This window comes from Sphaeramia orbicularis, chromosome 1, assembly GCF_902148855.1.
Source record: "Sphaeramia orbicularis chromosome 1, fSphaOr1.1, whole genome shotgun sequence".
Lineage (NCBI taxonomy): Eukaryota > Metazoa > Chordata > Actinopteri > Kurtiformes > Apogonidae > Sphaeramia > Sphaeramia orbicularis.
The window spans coordinates 8,674,952-8,690,286 of NC_043957.1; the positions used below are offsets into that span (position 1 = coordinate 8,674,952).

Sequence of the window (15,335 nt, forward strand, 5' to 3'; positions counted from 1 at the left end):
ATGCAGGATAGTGGCATTTGAGGACCAGGGTTGGGCACCCCTGGCTTAGGGATTTGTTTTTTTTTGTTGTTGTTGTTTTGTTTCATTTCAGTCTGAAGAACAAACCCAGTCCACAGATCCATCCAATCCAATCATTCCATGAAACGAAAATTTATAATACAAACTCCACTAATTAAATTATTAATTTATACAGTCAGACTGACAAGGAGTAGGCTGAAGCTTCTCCTTCCCCTTTATACATGATCTTACAGCACGTCCTCAACTTTAACAAACACAACATATTCACATGCACAATGAAAACAATATGAATGCTGAAATAAATATTAAATATTGCATACAAACTTAAGACTTAAAGTTCACATATCTATTAAAGCTATACCGTATGATGTGGCATTTTTACACTTTTCTTTTGTCATCTTAAAATGCTCCTAATAAGAGTGTGTTAAACTAAAATGTAAAAGAAATCCACCAGGTATTGAAACTCAAAAATGTTTAATTCTCATATATTTCTGATAAAAGTCTGACCAATCATTTTATTCGGTCCGAATAAAATAATTGGCCGAACCTGACTGAGCCTCCTGTCAATCATCCATTACGGCCGTCCAGCATCAGATCCATTATCGCTGTCTCAGCATCCGATATGTGTCCCTCTGAATCTGACGCTTCACTGGCGCTGCTTCTCCTGTCACTGACCACAGTCTTTCTAGGATGTGTATGGATAGAACTCAAATGCACATGTGGAAGGGAATAAACGGATTTATTAACAGAAACAACAACTAAGGAGAACAAACAGGAGTCCGATGAATGAAGGATGGGGATAAAAGTCCGGAAGTCAGCTGTACTGGACTGAACAGGTCTGCATAAAACTCAGCTTTTATGACGGTGGGACTCATATAGGTGCATGTACATAGTGTCACACAGTATAGGATTATGTAGGATGATAAATGTATGGACTATGAAACCTCAAATGTCCACGGAAAAATTCACGGAGGCCACGCGTTCACAGTGCGCGCGCCCGTCGCCTGGGCATCTCATCTCCGTGGTGCAGTGAAGACACTGACCCAGTACCGCACAGACCACACCCTTAAATACAGGGTCTACTGATGGAACAGGGGCCGCGGGCCCGCAGCAGGTGGATGATGCATCTGATTACTGAGGGAGGGGTCTGCGGACACACCGAAGTGGACCGGACCTGCTCCTCCGCTTCCTCCGCGCGCATCAGGTGAGAGGAGGTGACCATCAGAGCTCAGGCAAGGGGAAGTGGGCGGGGCTTTAGAGGGAGGCGGGTTGTTCATGTTCAAACTTTTACTAAGTGCTGTGAGAAATGCCACATCGGTAGGTATAGCTTTAAGAGTCATATTTCTAGATGTTTTTTAAGGTGACAGAGAGAGCTCCATAGTTTAAACTCATCTGTGCAGCTCCTCTGACGGACAAGGTTTCATAATATTTGTTCTAAATGCTTTCTTTGTGAATACTTCGGTCCCTCTAAGATCATAATGACTGTCTGTAATTTTGAACATTTCTTGGACTGCTTTTGGCGTGACATGATTTCATCACGTCCACAGATACAGTACCCCCTCCCTCATCACTGCCCAGAGGTCAGCAACCCTGGTCCTGGAGAGCCACTATCCTGCATGTTTTAGATGTTTCCCTCTTCCAACACACCTGATTGAAATGATCAGCCTATCATCCAGCTCTGCAGAAGCCTGATAACGACTGTCAGGTGTGCTGGAAGAGGGAAACATTCTAAAACATGCAGGATAGTGGCTCTCCAGGACCAGGGTTGCTGACCCCTGTCATAGCCCATCGCCATAGTGATACAGGATGTCCACGAAGTATCTTCACAATCTAACGAATTTCTTACAAAAGAAATTGATGAGATATGTTAATCAGATTCATTCTATGTACTTAGTGGTTATCAAAGTTCTTAATCACATTGCGTTTGTGTATTTCAGGTACCCTGTTGATGAAATAGGTTCTGTTAAATAAACCCTGAAAAAATGGTTACTCCTCAAGGAAAGGCACAATGTGTATCGTGGATCGATATTCCTCCCTTGGATTTCTTTCTATGGGTTATGTTAAAGACACAAAGCAAAGTCACAGTAAAAACAAAGACACAAGTCCCGGCTCTGTGATAAGATCCTGTACTCACCTGGATCTGGGTTCCGGGCTCGATATAGTTGCGGGCCAGGAACTTGAGGGCTTCGTCCATCAGGATGACAGGAAGTGACATCTTCAAAACCACCACCCACTGAGGCCAGGACAGAGGGCGTATTTGGAAGATGACCTGAGGATATGAGCAGAGGGAATGCTGGGTATTTAACCGTTGAACAGAAAAGAAGAGTTGGGAAAAGATGACAGCGCTCAGATCAGTATCAGACTTAGTGAAGGTGTCAGATACATGGAACGTACCGGCAGTGGATCCACGTAGAGAATGAGGAAGTGCAGAGCCATGGACAGACAGATGGCTCCGACCAACCAGGGATTTGACCACGGAGGCATCTTCAACAGGGACTGGTTCTCAGAAAGACTGGAAACAAGTATTTGACTGAATTTCTACCCCAAGAAAACATACACTATGGTCATGGGTACATTTTTAAACCGCCCCCCGAAGGAGAGGCAGGGGGTACTGTTTTTGGTTCAATTTGTTTGTTTGTTAACACTTTAGCAGCAAAACTATTAGTTGAATTCATACGAAATTGGGTTTATAGATTGCCAGTGACCCAGAATAGATCTGATAACGTTTTGGGAACAGTACGTCAAAGTTCAAAATTTTTATGAATTTTTAAAATCTTTTTTTTTTCCCGCCTAATTACTTATAATGGGCCAAATTTCATGTCTGTAGCAGCAAAACCATTGGTTGAATTCATACCAAATTGGGTTTACAAATGACCCAGAACAGATCTGATTACATTTTGGGAAAAGTAGGTCAAAATTCAAATTTTTTAATGAATTTTTAAAATCTTTTTTCTTCTCCCATTTACTTATAATGGACAAAATTTCACATGTCTATAAAAACATCAATTTTGTTTCAATTTACTTCAAACTTGGCACATATATAGAGGTAATTGATATGCTGACTTCAACACACACATAGACATGATGACATCAGCTGGATGCTAAAATAAGCTAGAGTATGTGTGAGGGGCGGGGTTTGTTGTGTCTGGCACCACTTGTTGACTGCCGTGTTAATATGACTTTTCATGGTCAGACTGTGTTACAGATGTAAGCTTTTAAAATAATTCTGTCTAAATAAGCACACACAGATTCAATGTAGTAGCTCCACAGTATAAGGTCAAAATGAACATATGTTGGATTGATGAATTAAAGAAAAAAACAGAAAAACATTATGTCATCCCTGGGCAGTGTGACCTCCATTAAAATGTTAAATTAAAGTGTGAACACTGGTTTGTAACCACAGCCAATAAACACTGATGTTACTGAACCTGGTAGAAAAATGATCAGCTATCACTCAATGTGACTTGAAACTGATCTGAGCAGCTACTACAATACAACCAGTAGAGGACGCCAAACTCCATGTATTTCACATTTCTCCATCAACTCTTGAACTCAGTTTCCTCTCAACAATGGATGAAGAGGAAATGTGTCTCAGGCTGGAATATGACGGAAGGGAATGCACTTTGATTAAACATCCATTTATGTTCCAAAGGCGTAACCCAATTGTGTGATTTTTGTAAATGGTAGAAAAAAAAAAGTTTCGAGCGTGAGTGCTAGTTCAGGACACTAAAACTGAAAATCTTACTACAACCCCATGCATGTGTTGCTTCAGTGTCTGACATCTCCACAGTCATGGAACACACTGGCACACCTTCTCAAAAGTTGAAACTGTGCATCTTTGTTTTACTAACAGACCTGATCCTGGTAACATGGTGGAAGTGGTTCATGGGTGGTTGTTCATATTTCCTCTTACCTGTTCAAGGCATTGCACATCTCTATGGTAACCAGGACAGACAGTGCCATGGTCATGGGGATGGGAGACTCAAAGACAGAACACTGAACACCAGCAAACTCTGCGTGGCCTTCACTGCACTGCAGGAAATGGGACTATGGAGAAACACAAGGAAACATGACAAACTTAAATGCACGTAATTACCTAATCCTCAGATCTTCATAATGCAGCCTCAAGATCTATTTCTCATCCAAAATATATGTATAGATCAGGGGTGTCAAACTCATTTTAGTTCAGTGGCCACATGCAGCCTAATATGATTTAAAGTGGGCCAGACCAGTGAAATACTATAATAAATAATATGATAAAACCTACAAATAATGTCAACTCCAAAGTCTTTTCTATGTTTTAAAGTAAAAAAGTAAAATTACATTATGAAAATGTTTACATCTATGAATTGTACTTGAACATAATATGAACAAATATGAACAATCTGAGAATTCTTTAAAAAACAAGTGCAGTTTCAACAATGTTATGCCTCAGGTCATGATTTACACATGTTCATTATAACATACAGATTACTGTGGATCTACAAAGGCATTAAATGTTTAATGACAGGCAGAATATTGTTAAAATTCCACTTCTCTTTAAGACGTTTCATGTTGTTCATTTTTGCTCAGGTTATTCACGGTTTTTGTGTATGAATAGTTTATAAATATAAAAACCTTCATGTAATTTTACTTTCTTATACTAAAACCAGACCTACTAGAGATCAGATTGGTCTGTATGTGGTCCCTGAAGTAAAATGATTTCGAAACCCTTGACTGTTAATAGCTTTGGTGTAATTTTTGCATTTCACAAATTCATCTCTCGGGCCAGAGTGGACCCTTTGGAGGGGCGTTTTTGGCCCATGAGCCACATGTTTGACACCCCTGGTCTAGACTTTTCATAGACGTGTAGTATAGTCTGTTTAGTAAATATTCAACCAGCTCAGTGTTTGTGCGTTTACCAGTTGATAGAAGGTCAGTTTTGGTCCATCGTGTGCTGCCATAAACCACCAGGCTGCAGCTCCTACAGTAGCTGCTCCTACATAACCTGCAAAAACATTTCAGTTACTATCTGCACATTGTCTTTTTACAAACAGACAAATGTGTCAGTTTGTCTTTGACTCACATCCGATGATGAGGTAGCGACAAAACAACCAGCTGGAGATTAGAGGCTCTTTGGGGGAACGGGGCGGGCGTGACATGATGTCCAGGTCAGGGGGGTTGAAGCCCAGGGCGGTTGCCGGGAAACCATCAGTGACCAGATTGACCCACAGCAGCTGGACCGGGATGAGCGCTTCTGGCATACCGAGAGCAGCCGTGAGAAAAATACTGAAGGAAGAAGGACAGATGGAAGAGCAGAGCAGAGCAGAGCGGTGAGAGTCCTGGATCTGGATCTGCTTTCTGTATGTTGTGGTAGAAAACAGTGTTCTACTGACCAGACCACCTCTCCTATGTTGGATGAGATTAAGTATCTGATGAACTGTTTCATGTTGTTGTAAATGGCCCTGCCTTCCTCCACCGCCGCCACAATGGTGGAGAAGTTATCGTCAGCCAGGATCATCTCCGAGGCCGACTTGGCCACGGCTGTGCCGCTCCCCATAGCGATGCCGATCTCTGCCTTCTTCAGCGCTGGGGCGTCATTCACTCCATCACCGGTCTGAACATAAGAAATGAGTGAGGCAGATCAAACCAGTAAAAGTAGAGTCAAGCAATAGAGACAAAAATACTGCAATGAATGATGAGGCATCATAATTAACAGCTAAACTAAGAAGATTTGTCTTGAGGTTTCTTTTAAAAATTTGGCTTCCATTAGACCAGGGGTGTCAAACTCATATTAGTCAAGGGGCCACATACAGCCTAATATGATCTGAAGTGGGCTGGACCAGTGGAATATGATAAATAATAAGATAAGAACCTATAAATGTTGTCAACTCCAAAGTTTTCTCTATGTTTTATAGTGAAAAAGTAAAATTACATTATGAAAATGTTTACATCTACAAACTATATTTGAATATAACATGAACAAATATGAAGCTGAAATTCTTAAGAAAAATAAGTGCAATTTCAACAATATTATGCCACAGGTTATGATTTACATATGTGCATTACAACTTACAGGTCACAGTGGATCTTACAAAGACATAAAACAACTTAACACATATTTGTTCAGGTTATTCACAGTTTTGGGCATAAATAGTTTATAAATGTAAAAATGTTCATGTAATTTTTCTTTTTTTTACACTAAAACAAAAGCCACTTGAGATCCAGTTGGGCTGTATGTGGTCCCTGAAGTAAAATGCTTTTGAAACCTTTGATTATTAATATCTTAAATGTTAGTTTACTAGATTTTTTTTTTCCTGTTTTTTAAAATGCTTTTATAAGAGTAAAATTGTAATTATGTGACGGTATCGCTGCTGTCTTGGCCTGGTCTCCCTTGAAAAAGATCCCCCATCTCAATGGCACTAATCTGATTAAATAAATATTAAATAAAAATAAAAACAGCTCCTGCACTAGTCATTGGAAAGAAAATATTCCACCTTAAACGTAGTCTTTCATTTAGAATTCACTTGTTCTGACAGTTTATTTATTTATGATGCATGTATACCAAGTCATACCTGGTGCTGTGTTCTAAACTACATGAACGTGTTGGTTTGCATACAGAATGTGTAAACCCCTGTTGAAGTCACACCTGGACATCACTGTGTGTGTTGTGGTTTTAAGGTGACACACTCACCATAGCGGTGATGTCACTCAGGCTCTGCAGATATTCCACGATGCGGCTCTTGTGAGCAGGCTCCACTCTGGCGAAGCAGCGCGCCGTCTGACAGGCCTGGCGCTGGAGGTGGGGGGGCAGCTCGTCAAACTCGCGTCCTGTCAGGCCTCCCATGACCCCCGCGCCCTCCTGCTCCTCCTCCAGCTCAGTGATGATGCCCACCCGCCGACAGATGGACAGGGCCGTCCCCTTGTTGTCACCTGAAAGGATGAATTGTTATGTTAGAAAACTGACTCGGACGGTAAACAGAGCACTTCCATTAGCCCTCAGGTTGGATTCTGTTTAAAGTTACAACAAAAAGGAAACAAACATGTTGAAAATGAACCACTTTATGATGTCACATTTCTTCAAGTGTATTTATTGAACAACAAGAGGTGCATTCACATCTACCTGAGTAAATAAACTTTTAGTGTATGTAAAATTTCCTACAGTACTAATAGCATGAACTTTATGCACAACATACATACATGTAGATACAGCTCTGGAAAAAATGAGAGATCACTGCAAAATGATCATTTTCTCTGATTTTACCATTTATAGGTATGTGTTTGAGTAAAATGAACATTTTTGTTTTATTCTCTAAACTACAGACAACATCTCTCCCAAGTTCCAAATAAAAATATTGTTATTTAGAGCATGTATTTACAGAATACGACACATGGTCAAAGTAACAAAAAGATGCAGTGTTTTCAGACCTCAAATAATGCAAAAAAAAAAAAAAAAGTTCGTATTCATTTTTAAACAACACAATACAAATGTTGTAACTTGGAAAAAGTTCAGACATCCATATTTGGTGGAATAACCCTTATTACAACACGATACGTAAGGAAAAATTGAAGTGTAAATAATGACTGTTTCATTTTATGTATTTATCTATATTTATACGTTCACACATTGCTCGTCTCTCATATCTTCACCTGTGATCATGATGACTCGTATGCCCGCTTGTCGGCACATTCTGACCGCTCCAAGCACCTCTTTCCTGGGGGGGTCCAACATGCCCACACAGCCTACAAAGGTCAGGTCCGACTAGAGAGGGAGGAGATGGAGACACATCAGAGCCAGCTCTGGTTTTATATATTTCCAGCTGATATCAGGACATATGATGAGTAGTACCTGACTCTAGATCTGCACGGGTTTTATGACCCGATTTCAATTTTATTTCTTGTTAAAAACCAGAACTAAATGTATATATATATATTAGGGATTTTTTGCACAAATCAAACACAACAGAAATAGAACAGCGGTATATCCAAAGCCCAGTCAGATTAAATATTGGCAAAGAGATGGAACCAGTTTTGAACATTATTGGTAAAGGTTAAGGCTGCATGAACTGAACTGACCCATCTCAACTTGACTGATGACCAGCAACTCAGTGTGTCAAATAGTCATAAGGTGGTTAAGAATGTGTGTTTTTCTAAGTATTTATGGTCTGTCATTCATTTGTTACCACAACATGTGAACGACAAGTGCAGCGTTATCATCAGCTGCTCTCCTGGTAAATGCCTGTCTCAACAGTTAATGTTTTTTCAGCTTATTAGAAGCGACAACAGCCTAGAATTGCCCCAGAAATGGATTGGAGAAGTTCTGAACCTTCTTATTTTTTTTGTCATCTTTTTATAAATATCAGATGTGCAGCTGCAGTAAATAACATACTATCACTCTCCTTTTGTATGTTTTATCGAACTGTATTCACGTGTAAACTTCTCATTCACTGGGCTACCCCTCTACCAATCAGATTGGTCCGACTGAACGACAGGTAGTGGCCAATTACGCATGTTGAATCGGCTGAAAAGACCGGCAACGGCATTAACAACAGCTGATTGCAGAGAAAACACCAGCCAGACTTGCGACCGACCTCGCCAGACTGCCTGACGACGTCCGACCACCGAAAATCTGGTTGGTGTGTTTTCGCCTTTACACTTAGAGTTGACAGAAAAGTTATCTGGATATATGCCTAAAATACAAAGTTTTGTTCTTCACTTGGTAAATTGCTAAATGTTCTCTCTGTCTTCATTAAAGACCTTCCATAATGTCGACATATTAGTGTTTATGTTGCCGTGTACATGTCATCCACCATCATGCTGCTCATTCGTGTAAATGTAACCGAAAAAATTAAATCGGATAAATCTGAGTCAGACATATTCTATGTCGTTACCTCATAGTCTGCAAAGGCAGCCGAGTTCTCCAGGTTCAGAGAATGGATGTCAGGGGGTGTATCCCTGGTTGCCATAGCGAGACAGCGCAGCGTGTCTCGGCCCGACCCCCACTCCCTCACGGTGGTCAGGAGCTGCTCCCGAAGAGCCGACGTCATGGGTAAACGGACAGAACCACTGACCCGGATGTAATTACAACGCTCCAGAACGCTCTCCGGAGCTCCCTGATGAAGGAAGAACAGGTCAGGTCTGTGTCTCTAAGTGACAGTTAATAGGCAGTAATGCTCCGTTTGGAAGTCTCTGACCTTAACGAACATCTTGGCTCCGCTGGCAGACCTGGTGGGTTTATTGGATGAACAGAACACAGACATGGACTTCCTGTCTCGGGAAAACTCCAGTGTCAGCTCTTTCCGCATCAGCTGCTTAATCACCTGTTAACAAAGAAAATCACTTTCAAAGTCCATCAGTCGTACATCTGTCAGTAGCTGTTGTGTTAAATTGAAAAGTCTGCTAGAACTTAATGGAACTCTGGGACCACTGAGTCTAAATTCCATATGTTCTGTCTGAATCTATATTATATTCATTTTATTTTGTTCTCAAATATCTTAGATTTCATTTGTCTCGAGGCTCCTACAGACGATGGGATTTCAGCAATCTTCTAAGTTTATTTCCAGACACAGTGTATTATGGGTTTAATAAACTTGGCCGCAGACGGTGCAGACGGTGATGATTAAACCAACTGAATCTCAAGTGAAAACACAGAAATTAAACATCATCAACACACAGCATCTGTCAACTCTAGCTGTCCAGAGTGTGCAAGATTAGTATATATGTGTACAGAATAAAACCCAAAGTAAAAAAAAAGAAAGAGGAGAATGTGCAGCTTATGTTGTTGTGTCACTGTGGAGATTACACTTTTTTTCAGGTAAAAACTGAATAATCAAATTAACAGATCAGTTTTATGAGGTAAAAGGTCTGTGCTCGTGTGAGTCCAGTGGTTATGAATGGTTCAACTTGTTGGAAAATGAATGATGTTTGTCAGAATCAGGTGGAATGAACACCTGTGATTAGAGGCAATAGTGATTTTCAATACAAATTTGGTGATTTGTAATAAAACAATCGTGAAATTGGTGTAGAGGCTACAAAGGATTTTCAAACAGAGTGATAAGTTGAGATATTTTCACTCACAAAATTCAGATTTTTAAAAAAAAATATTTGTCAGTTTTTTCTGTACATTAATCACCAGCATTAATGTGTTTCTTTAAAACAAAGTCATATGATTATGTTTACAGCTCAGAAAATATGTTTGAGTGTTTAGTATCATTCACATTTAAACAGATAAGTCTAAGTTTAATGTAAAAACCATGTTTTAATGGTAGGTTAGGCCCCTTGTAAGAGTAAGACTCTCAAAAATAAATTAACGTCTGTGGCAATTAAGACTTCACAGATACAAATTTAAGATTAATTATGTTGAATGTGTAATATTTATAACATTTAAAGAGGACTTTTTAAGACATTCCTTGTGTGTGGAAGACTTAATTGTAATCTGCTAGGAAATAAGAGACAAATATTACATGGCAACTTGCAAATGCATAAAATTTAATAGAAATAAATATGTTGGCTAGACAGAGCTAGCACATGCCGTAGTCAAAAACTATCATACATAGGAACAAAGGTTAAAGGTTAAATGGCTTAATGGACTGAAGTAAACAACAAAGCATGCAAAATGCTTCAGGAATTCCTGCATAATAGATGTCAAAGCCAAATGGACCCTTAAGTCCTTCACATCAGCAGTTTCCTTCATTTCCTGAGGCGTCTCCTTTCTCTCGGACTTACCGAGCAGCAGGCGGTGGCTCGCTCTGCAGGGCTCAGCCCCCTCAGGTCGGTGTTGAAGACGTTCATTTTCTCCACCAGACAGCAGAGGGCAGTCTCCGTCGCTTCGCCGACCTTCTCAAACAAACCCTTTGCCTGAAATACACACAAAGCAGACGTTGAAATACGTAGCTGCACATTTTGTGACAAAATTAGACTCCAGGATTAAATTTCTGTTGTGAACATTACTGGACCATATACGGTAAAGGTCTAAAACACTGTACAGTCATCAGTCGTTACCTCGTTGTAATCCAGTGATGAGTCATTGCACAATGCACAGATGGAGGCCATCTCCACCAGGCCTTCATACTGACTGCACTTCACCACTGAACCATCCTTGTAACTAGAGATGAACGAATGATAAGGCAGAACACAGGCATAAAGACATAAGATGGAATAAGTGACAGAACTATATCAGAAACTATCAGCTCAGATTTATAATAAATAGCAAAACAAGTGGAAATACAGGACTTTCCTTCGTTTTTTAGACAATAATGCATGCTATTTAAAACCTATTTTACATCCATAGTGGTCTACAGCGAGACCACTCCAGATAGAGAATAATATTGGATGATGACCAGTGAATAAAGTTTTTCATGTGACTTAAGTGAATTTACACTAAAAGTTCTAGATTCAGGTGAACTGGGACGCACTCATTTAAGTGTAGAAAGTAACACTGACAGAAACAATTACCCAGCTCTCCAACACATAAATGCTAAGGTCTCCACTCTCATACAGTGGCTGTGTTTCCATAAAATGTTTAGTGAATTGAAGGAAAGTTTTAAAAAGTTGCAAAACTGAAAATACAAATTATGTGTTTTCATAAACCAGACAAATTCCTTTCCAAAAATTCATTAAAAAAAGTGAGATAGAAGCAAAGTAAACTTAAAATGTTAAAGTGTTAAAATTCAAACTTTAGCATTTTAGACTTTAAAGGTTAAATCACTTTATTGTTATTTATTTTATTATTACCCCTGTAGGGAAATTTAGTCTTTGCACTTTCCATCCTAATACACACAGTGTCTAACATTAGCAGTTAGCATTAGCACTTAACACACATTATGAGAGACTTGAGAAACCATGAAATGGATTAGGACCTGGTTAGAACTAGGAAGCTGAATGCAGTCAGGTTAATGTAGAATTCAGACAACACACTCTTGTTGACATCAATAGCTTCATTTGTTTAGTTCTATACAGTTAAACAGTTACACAGAACTTGATCCCAGTGTAACACAAGTGGCACTGTTAGGGTTAAGGGTTAAAGGTTAAAGACACTCACACTTCTCCTTCAGGAGCGTAAGTAGATCCAGTCACTGTGAACTCGCTGAGGCTGCAGCGATCCCCAGAAACACTGTCCACAACAAACATCTACACACACACACACACGTCAGTAGCAAAGTATTAGTATATTAGTACAATAGTAATGTTACTTTGCAACATTCAAGTTTAGTTTAGTCCAATTAGCATTTATATTTGAGATTTCAGAGCAATTTCCACTGACAAATCTTACCCTGAACCATATCTTTGAATAATGTCTACTAAAGGTTTTTTTTACTATCATATTTTTCAAAACTATTTCAATATAACTAAGTACACAAATTTCTTCATTTTAAATCTTTCTTTCTGGCACCAAATTCCTTGAAATGTGCATTAACCCATAAAGACCCAGTGATACTTTTGATACAGTTACCTAATAAATGTTTCTCTCTATTCAATGTTTCATAAGTGATTTATCACCATTTATTATACTATTATCCTCTGTATTTTGGGCTTTCTGTGATAATCTGGTATTTTGCTATATTTAATTTACTGATCACGTAGATGTTCATAAAAGCTCAGAGTAAAGTTGAGGGTTATTGTATCCGAAACGGAGAAAACTGAAGAAAAAATGACTTTTTCAACTAAATCTATCATTGACTGATCATAAACCCAGTGTGTCCATCCACTGTCATTTATCAAACTCCATTATTTTTACTGGTGAATGAATGTTGTAGAAGATGACGGTGTTTCCACGTTCACTACGGAGCCTCTGAACGTCTACATGGGTCATATCTGATGACCATGAAAAGATACAAACTGTGTTTTACACCAATTATTTACATGTATTGATAGGATTAGTGGATCAATAGATATTAAACATTTTAGATCAGTAGATGGTTTTGATTAAATGTGGATATTTGGGTCTTTATAGGTTAAATTGATCCTGCCAGTGTCTGTATATCTAGAGCTTAAAGTAATGTCTTCTTCTATTCATTAGAGTTGCACTGTGGTCCAGAAATGACTAAAAATGCATCAGGGACTCATGCTTTTTCACAGCGTATCAGGTTCCTTCATTACGAGAAACACTTACATCATAGTTTATTAGGACTCATACACAGTCCTGTTACCAAAAATACTCACTACAGCTACAAATATGGGTTAATAAATAAATAAATAGACTTGCTAATGCATGCACAAGCACTGCTCTGTTTGAGAAAATGAGACTGTAGTGAGATGTTTCACAGACACCCGGGTAGGACAGTCTGAAAGAAGGGAGATGAGGACCAAAACAACGGTGACTGTGGTCTTGACTTCTATAGGTGAAGTGAAAATTTTGACTGATTTGGCTCCAAGTGACCTCACCCTGCAGACGGACATCTGATTGGTGGTCAGCGTTCCCGTCTTGTCTGAGCAGATGACCGAGGTGCAACCCAGCGTCTCCACCGAAGGCAGACTGCGGACGATGGCGTTCTTCCTGGCCATCCTCCGAGTACCGAGGGCCAGGCATGTGGTGATGACCGCTGGAAGCCCTGAGCAAGGACAGCAGAGCTTGTTCACATACATTTAACACTTAAGATGGATATGTGGGTAATTTGATGGATGCTTAACCTTCTGGTATGGCAGCTACTGCCAGCGCCACAGCGATCTTAAAATAGTACACCGCTCCACGGAGCCAGCTGCCTCCATGTACAGGGTCGTTGAAGTGACCTACATTGATGGCCCACACCGCCACACAGATCACACTGATCACCTACAGGGTAACGACAAGGGAGGAGTTAGCAACGCACCATTCAGACACATAACTGTCCTAAAATAAATGGAGCCTGTGATCAAATAGATTATTATAGTGTTTGTCTTTAACAGAATAAAGTGCATATTTGAATTTAAGGTACATACAAATTCAGTCATTGTATTGAATGACTGATATTTTCACTGAGAACTAGAAAGTAGAACATCTGTTCAACAAGTGAAAAAAAAAGATTTTCACAACAACTTTTATTAAATATTAAAAATGTGCAGTGAATTAAAGTTCTTTGCCTTAGACAGCTGCTCTCCAAACTGGTCCAGTTTCTGCTGCAGCGGTGTCCGCTCTGGGTCGGTGGAGGCCATCTCATCTCGGATTTTACCGATCTCTGTCTGCACCCCTGTCGCTACGACGACCCCGATGGCTCGTCCCGCTGCAATGTTGGTACCCTGAACACACCATAATAAGAAACTTTGAAGAGAAACTTTCACGTGCATCTTTCCATTTTCTGAGACACGGTTAAACCCAATGCCATGCACTGATATTTTTGTTTAAGGTTTGAATAGAATTACTACATCATCTTGCATTTGGGGCTGGCTAAGGGAAGGTTAATGTCTAGATCAAAAAATAAATTTAAAATCACCTTTTGAAGACTTATATAGATTTTTTTTCTGGTCAATATCTTTATTGAGTTTTCATTAAACACAAAAAAAGAAAAAAGAAAAAGAATAAATACAAATGTAAAGCAAGAGGCTGGAGAGACATGAATGGAAGGTTATGCCATGTGTAACAAAAATAAAATACAGTTTCTGTTCCTTCACATACATGTCATTATGATCAGCCAAATATACTAAGACTTAGATATTTTGAAAGTACATTACTTCTAGTGTCCAGCACAAGCTTTATTTTTTAGAAAAATGTTTTGAAAATACTTACATGCCATTATATTCAGTATAAATTTATGTTTATATTCTTTGTCCATCAGTGCCATTCAAAGCATAACTGTGATCCTCCTCTATTGGACCTATATTACACTTATGATCAGTTGTAAGGTCCATTTAAAAACCTTTTGCTACTCTTTTTACAGTGGTTACAAATATCTAATAAAGTGAGATAAATATGTGTTAAAATGTATTAAATTAGTTTATTCAGGTATTTGACTTTGTAGATATTATGTATATACTAATAAATATACTGAATAAACAATTGAAACTTGTAATTATTCTCCCTTGTCCATACGTTACTGAAACAGCAAAACTCTTGCTATTTTATGCCCTTATATATTGAAAAAATACAAACTGTTTACTGTTTTGCAGAACAGACACCCTAGAGGACCAACAGTAAAGATTTTACAGTTTTATGAAAATTAGAACCGCACTTTAAGGCAGGTTTTATAAAGTGGTAAAAAACAGATGTTAATTTTCTGTCCATCCATTACCGAGGGGTTTTTACTATTTTTAAGCCAGAAAAATTAGGTTAAAACATTTTTTTCACTTACACATCTAAAAGTGCTCATTATTCCCTGCAAAATGAAGTAGCATTCATCTTTCTACCATAAATAGCTGTGAAAGGG

General features: G+C 39.0%; 1 protein-coding gene across 1 annotated transcript in view; it reads right to left on the reverse strand.

Annotated features, from left to right (window-relative positions):
- LOC115419323 (sarcoplasmic/endoplasmic reticulum calcium ATPase 2) overlaps positions 1-15,335 on the reverse strand; it is a 39,397-nt gene that overhangs the window by 2,741 nt on the left and 21,321 nt on the right. Inside the window, exons 8-23 of the mRNA XM_030134067.1 lie at positions 14,056-14,211; positions 13,627-13,768; positions 13,381-13,547; positions 12,038-12,126; positions 10,999-11,101; positions 10,723-10,854; positions 9,192-9,317; positions 8,889-9,110; positions 7,648-7,759; positions 6,692-6,930; positions 5,394-5,614; positions 5,084-5,286; positions 4,920-5,005; positions 3,932-4,065; positions 2,413-2,530; positions 2,153-2,287 (exon numbers count right to left, since the gene is read on the reverse strand). Of these exons, the coding sequence (XP_029989927.1) occupies positions 2,153-2,287; positions 2,413-2,530; positions 3,932-4,065; positions 4,920-5,005; positions 5,084-5,286; positions 5,394-5,614; positions 6,692-6,930; positions 7,648-7,759; positions 8,889-9,110; positions 9,192-9,317; positions 10,723-10,854; positions 10,999-11,101; positions 12,038-12,126; positions 13,381-13,547; positions 13,627-13,768; positions 14,056-14,211 (2,385 nt within the window). The remainder of the gene's footprint in view (positions 1-2,152; positions 2,288-2,412; positions 2,531-3,931; positions 4,066-4,919; positions 5,006-5,083; positions 5,287-5,393; positions 5,615-6,691; positions 6,931-7,647; positions 7,760-8,888; positions 9,111-9,191; positions 9,318-10,722; positions 10,855-10,998; positions 11,102-12,037; positions 12,127-13,380; positions 13,548-13,626; positions 13,769-14,055; positions 14,212-15,335) is intronic.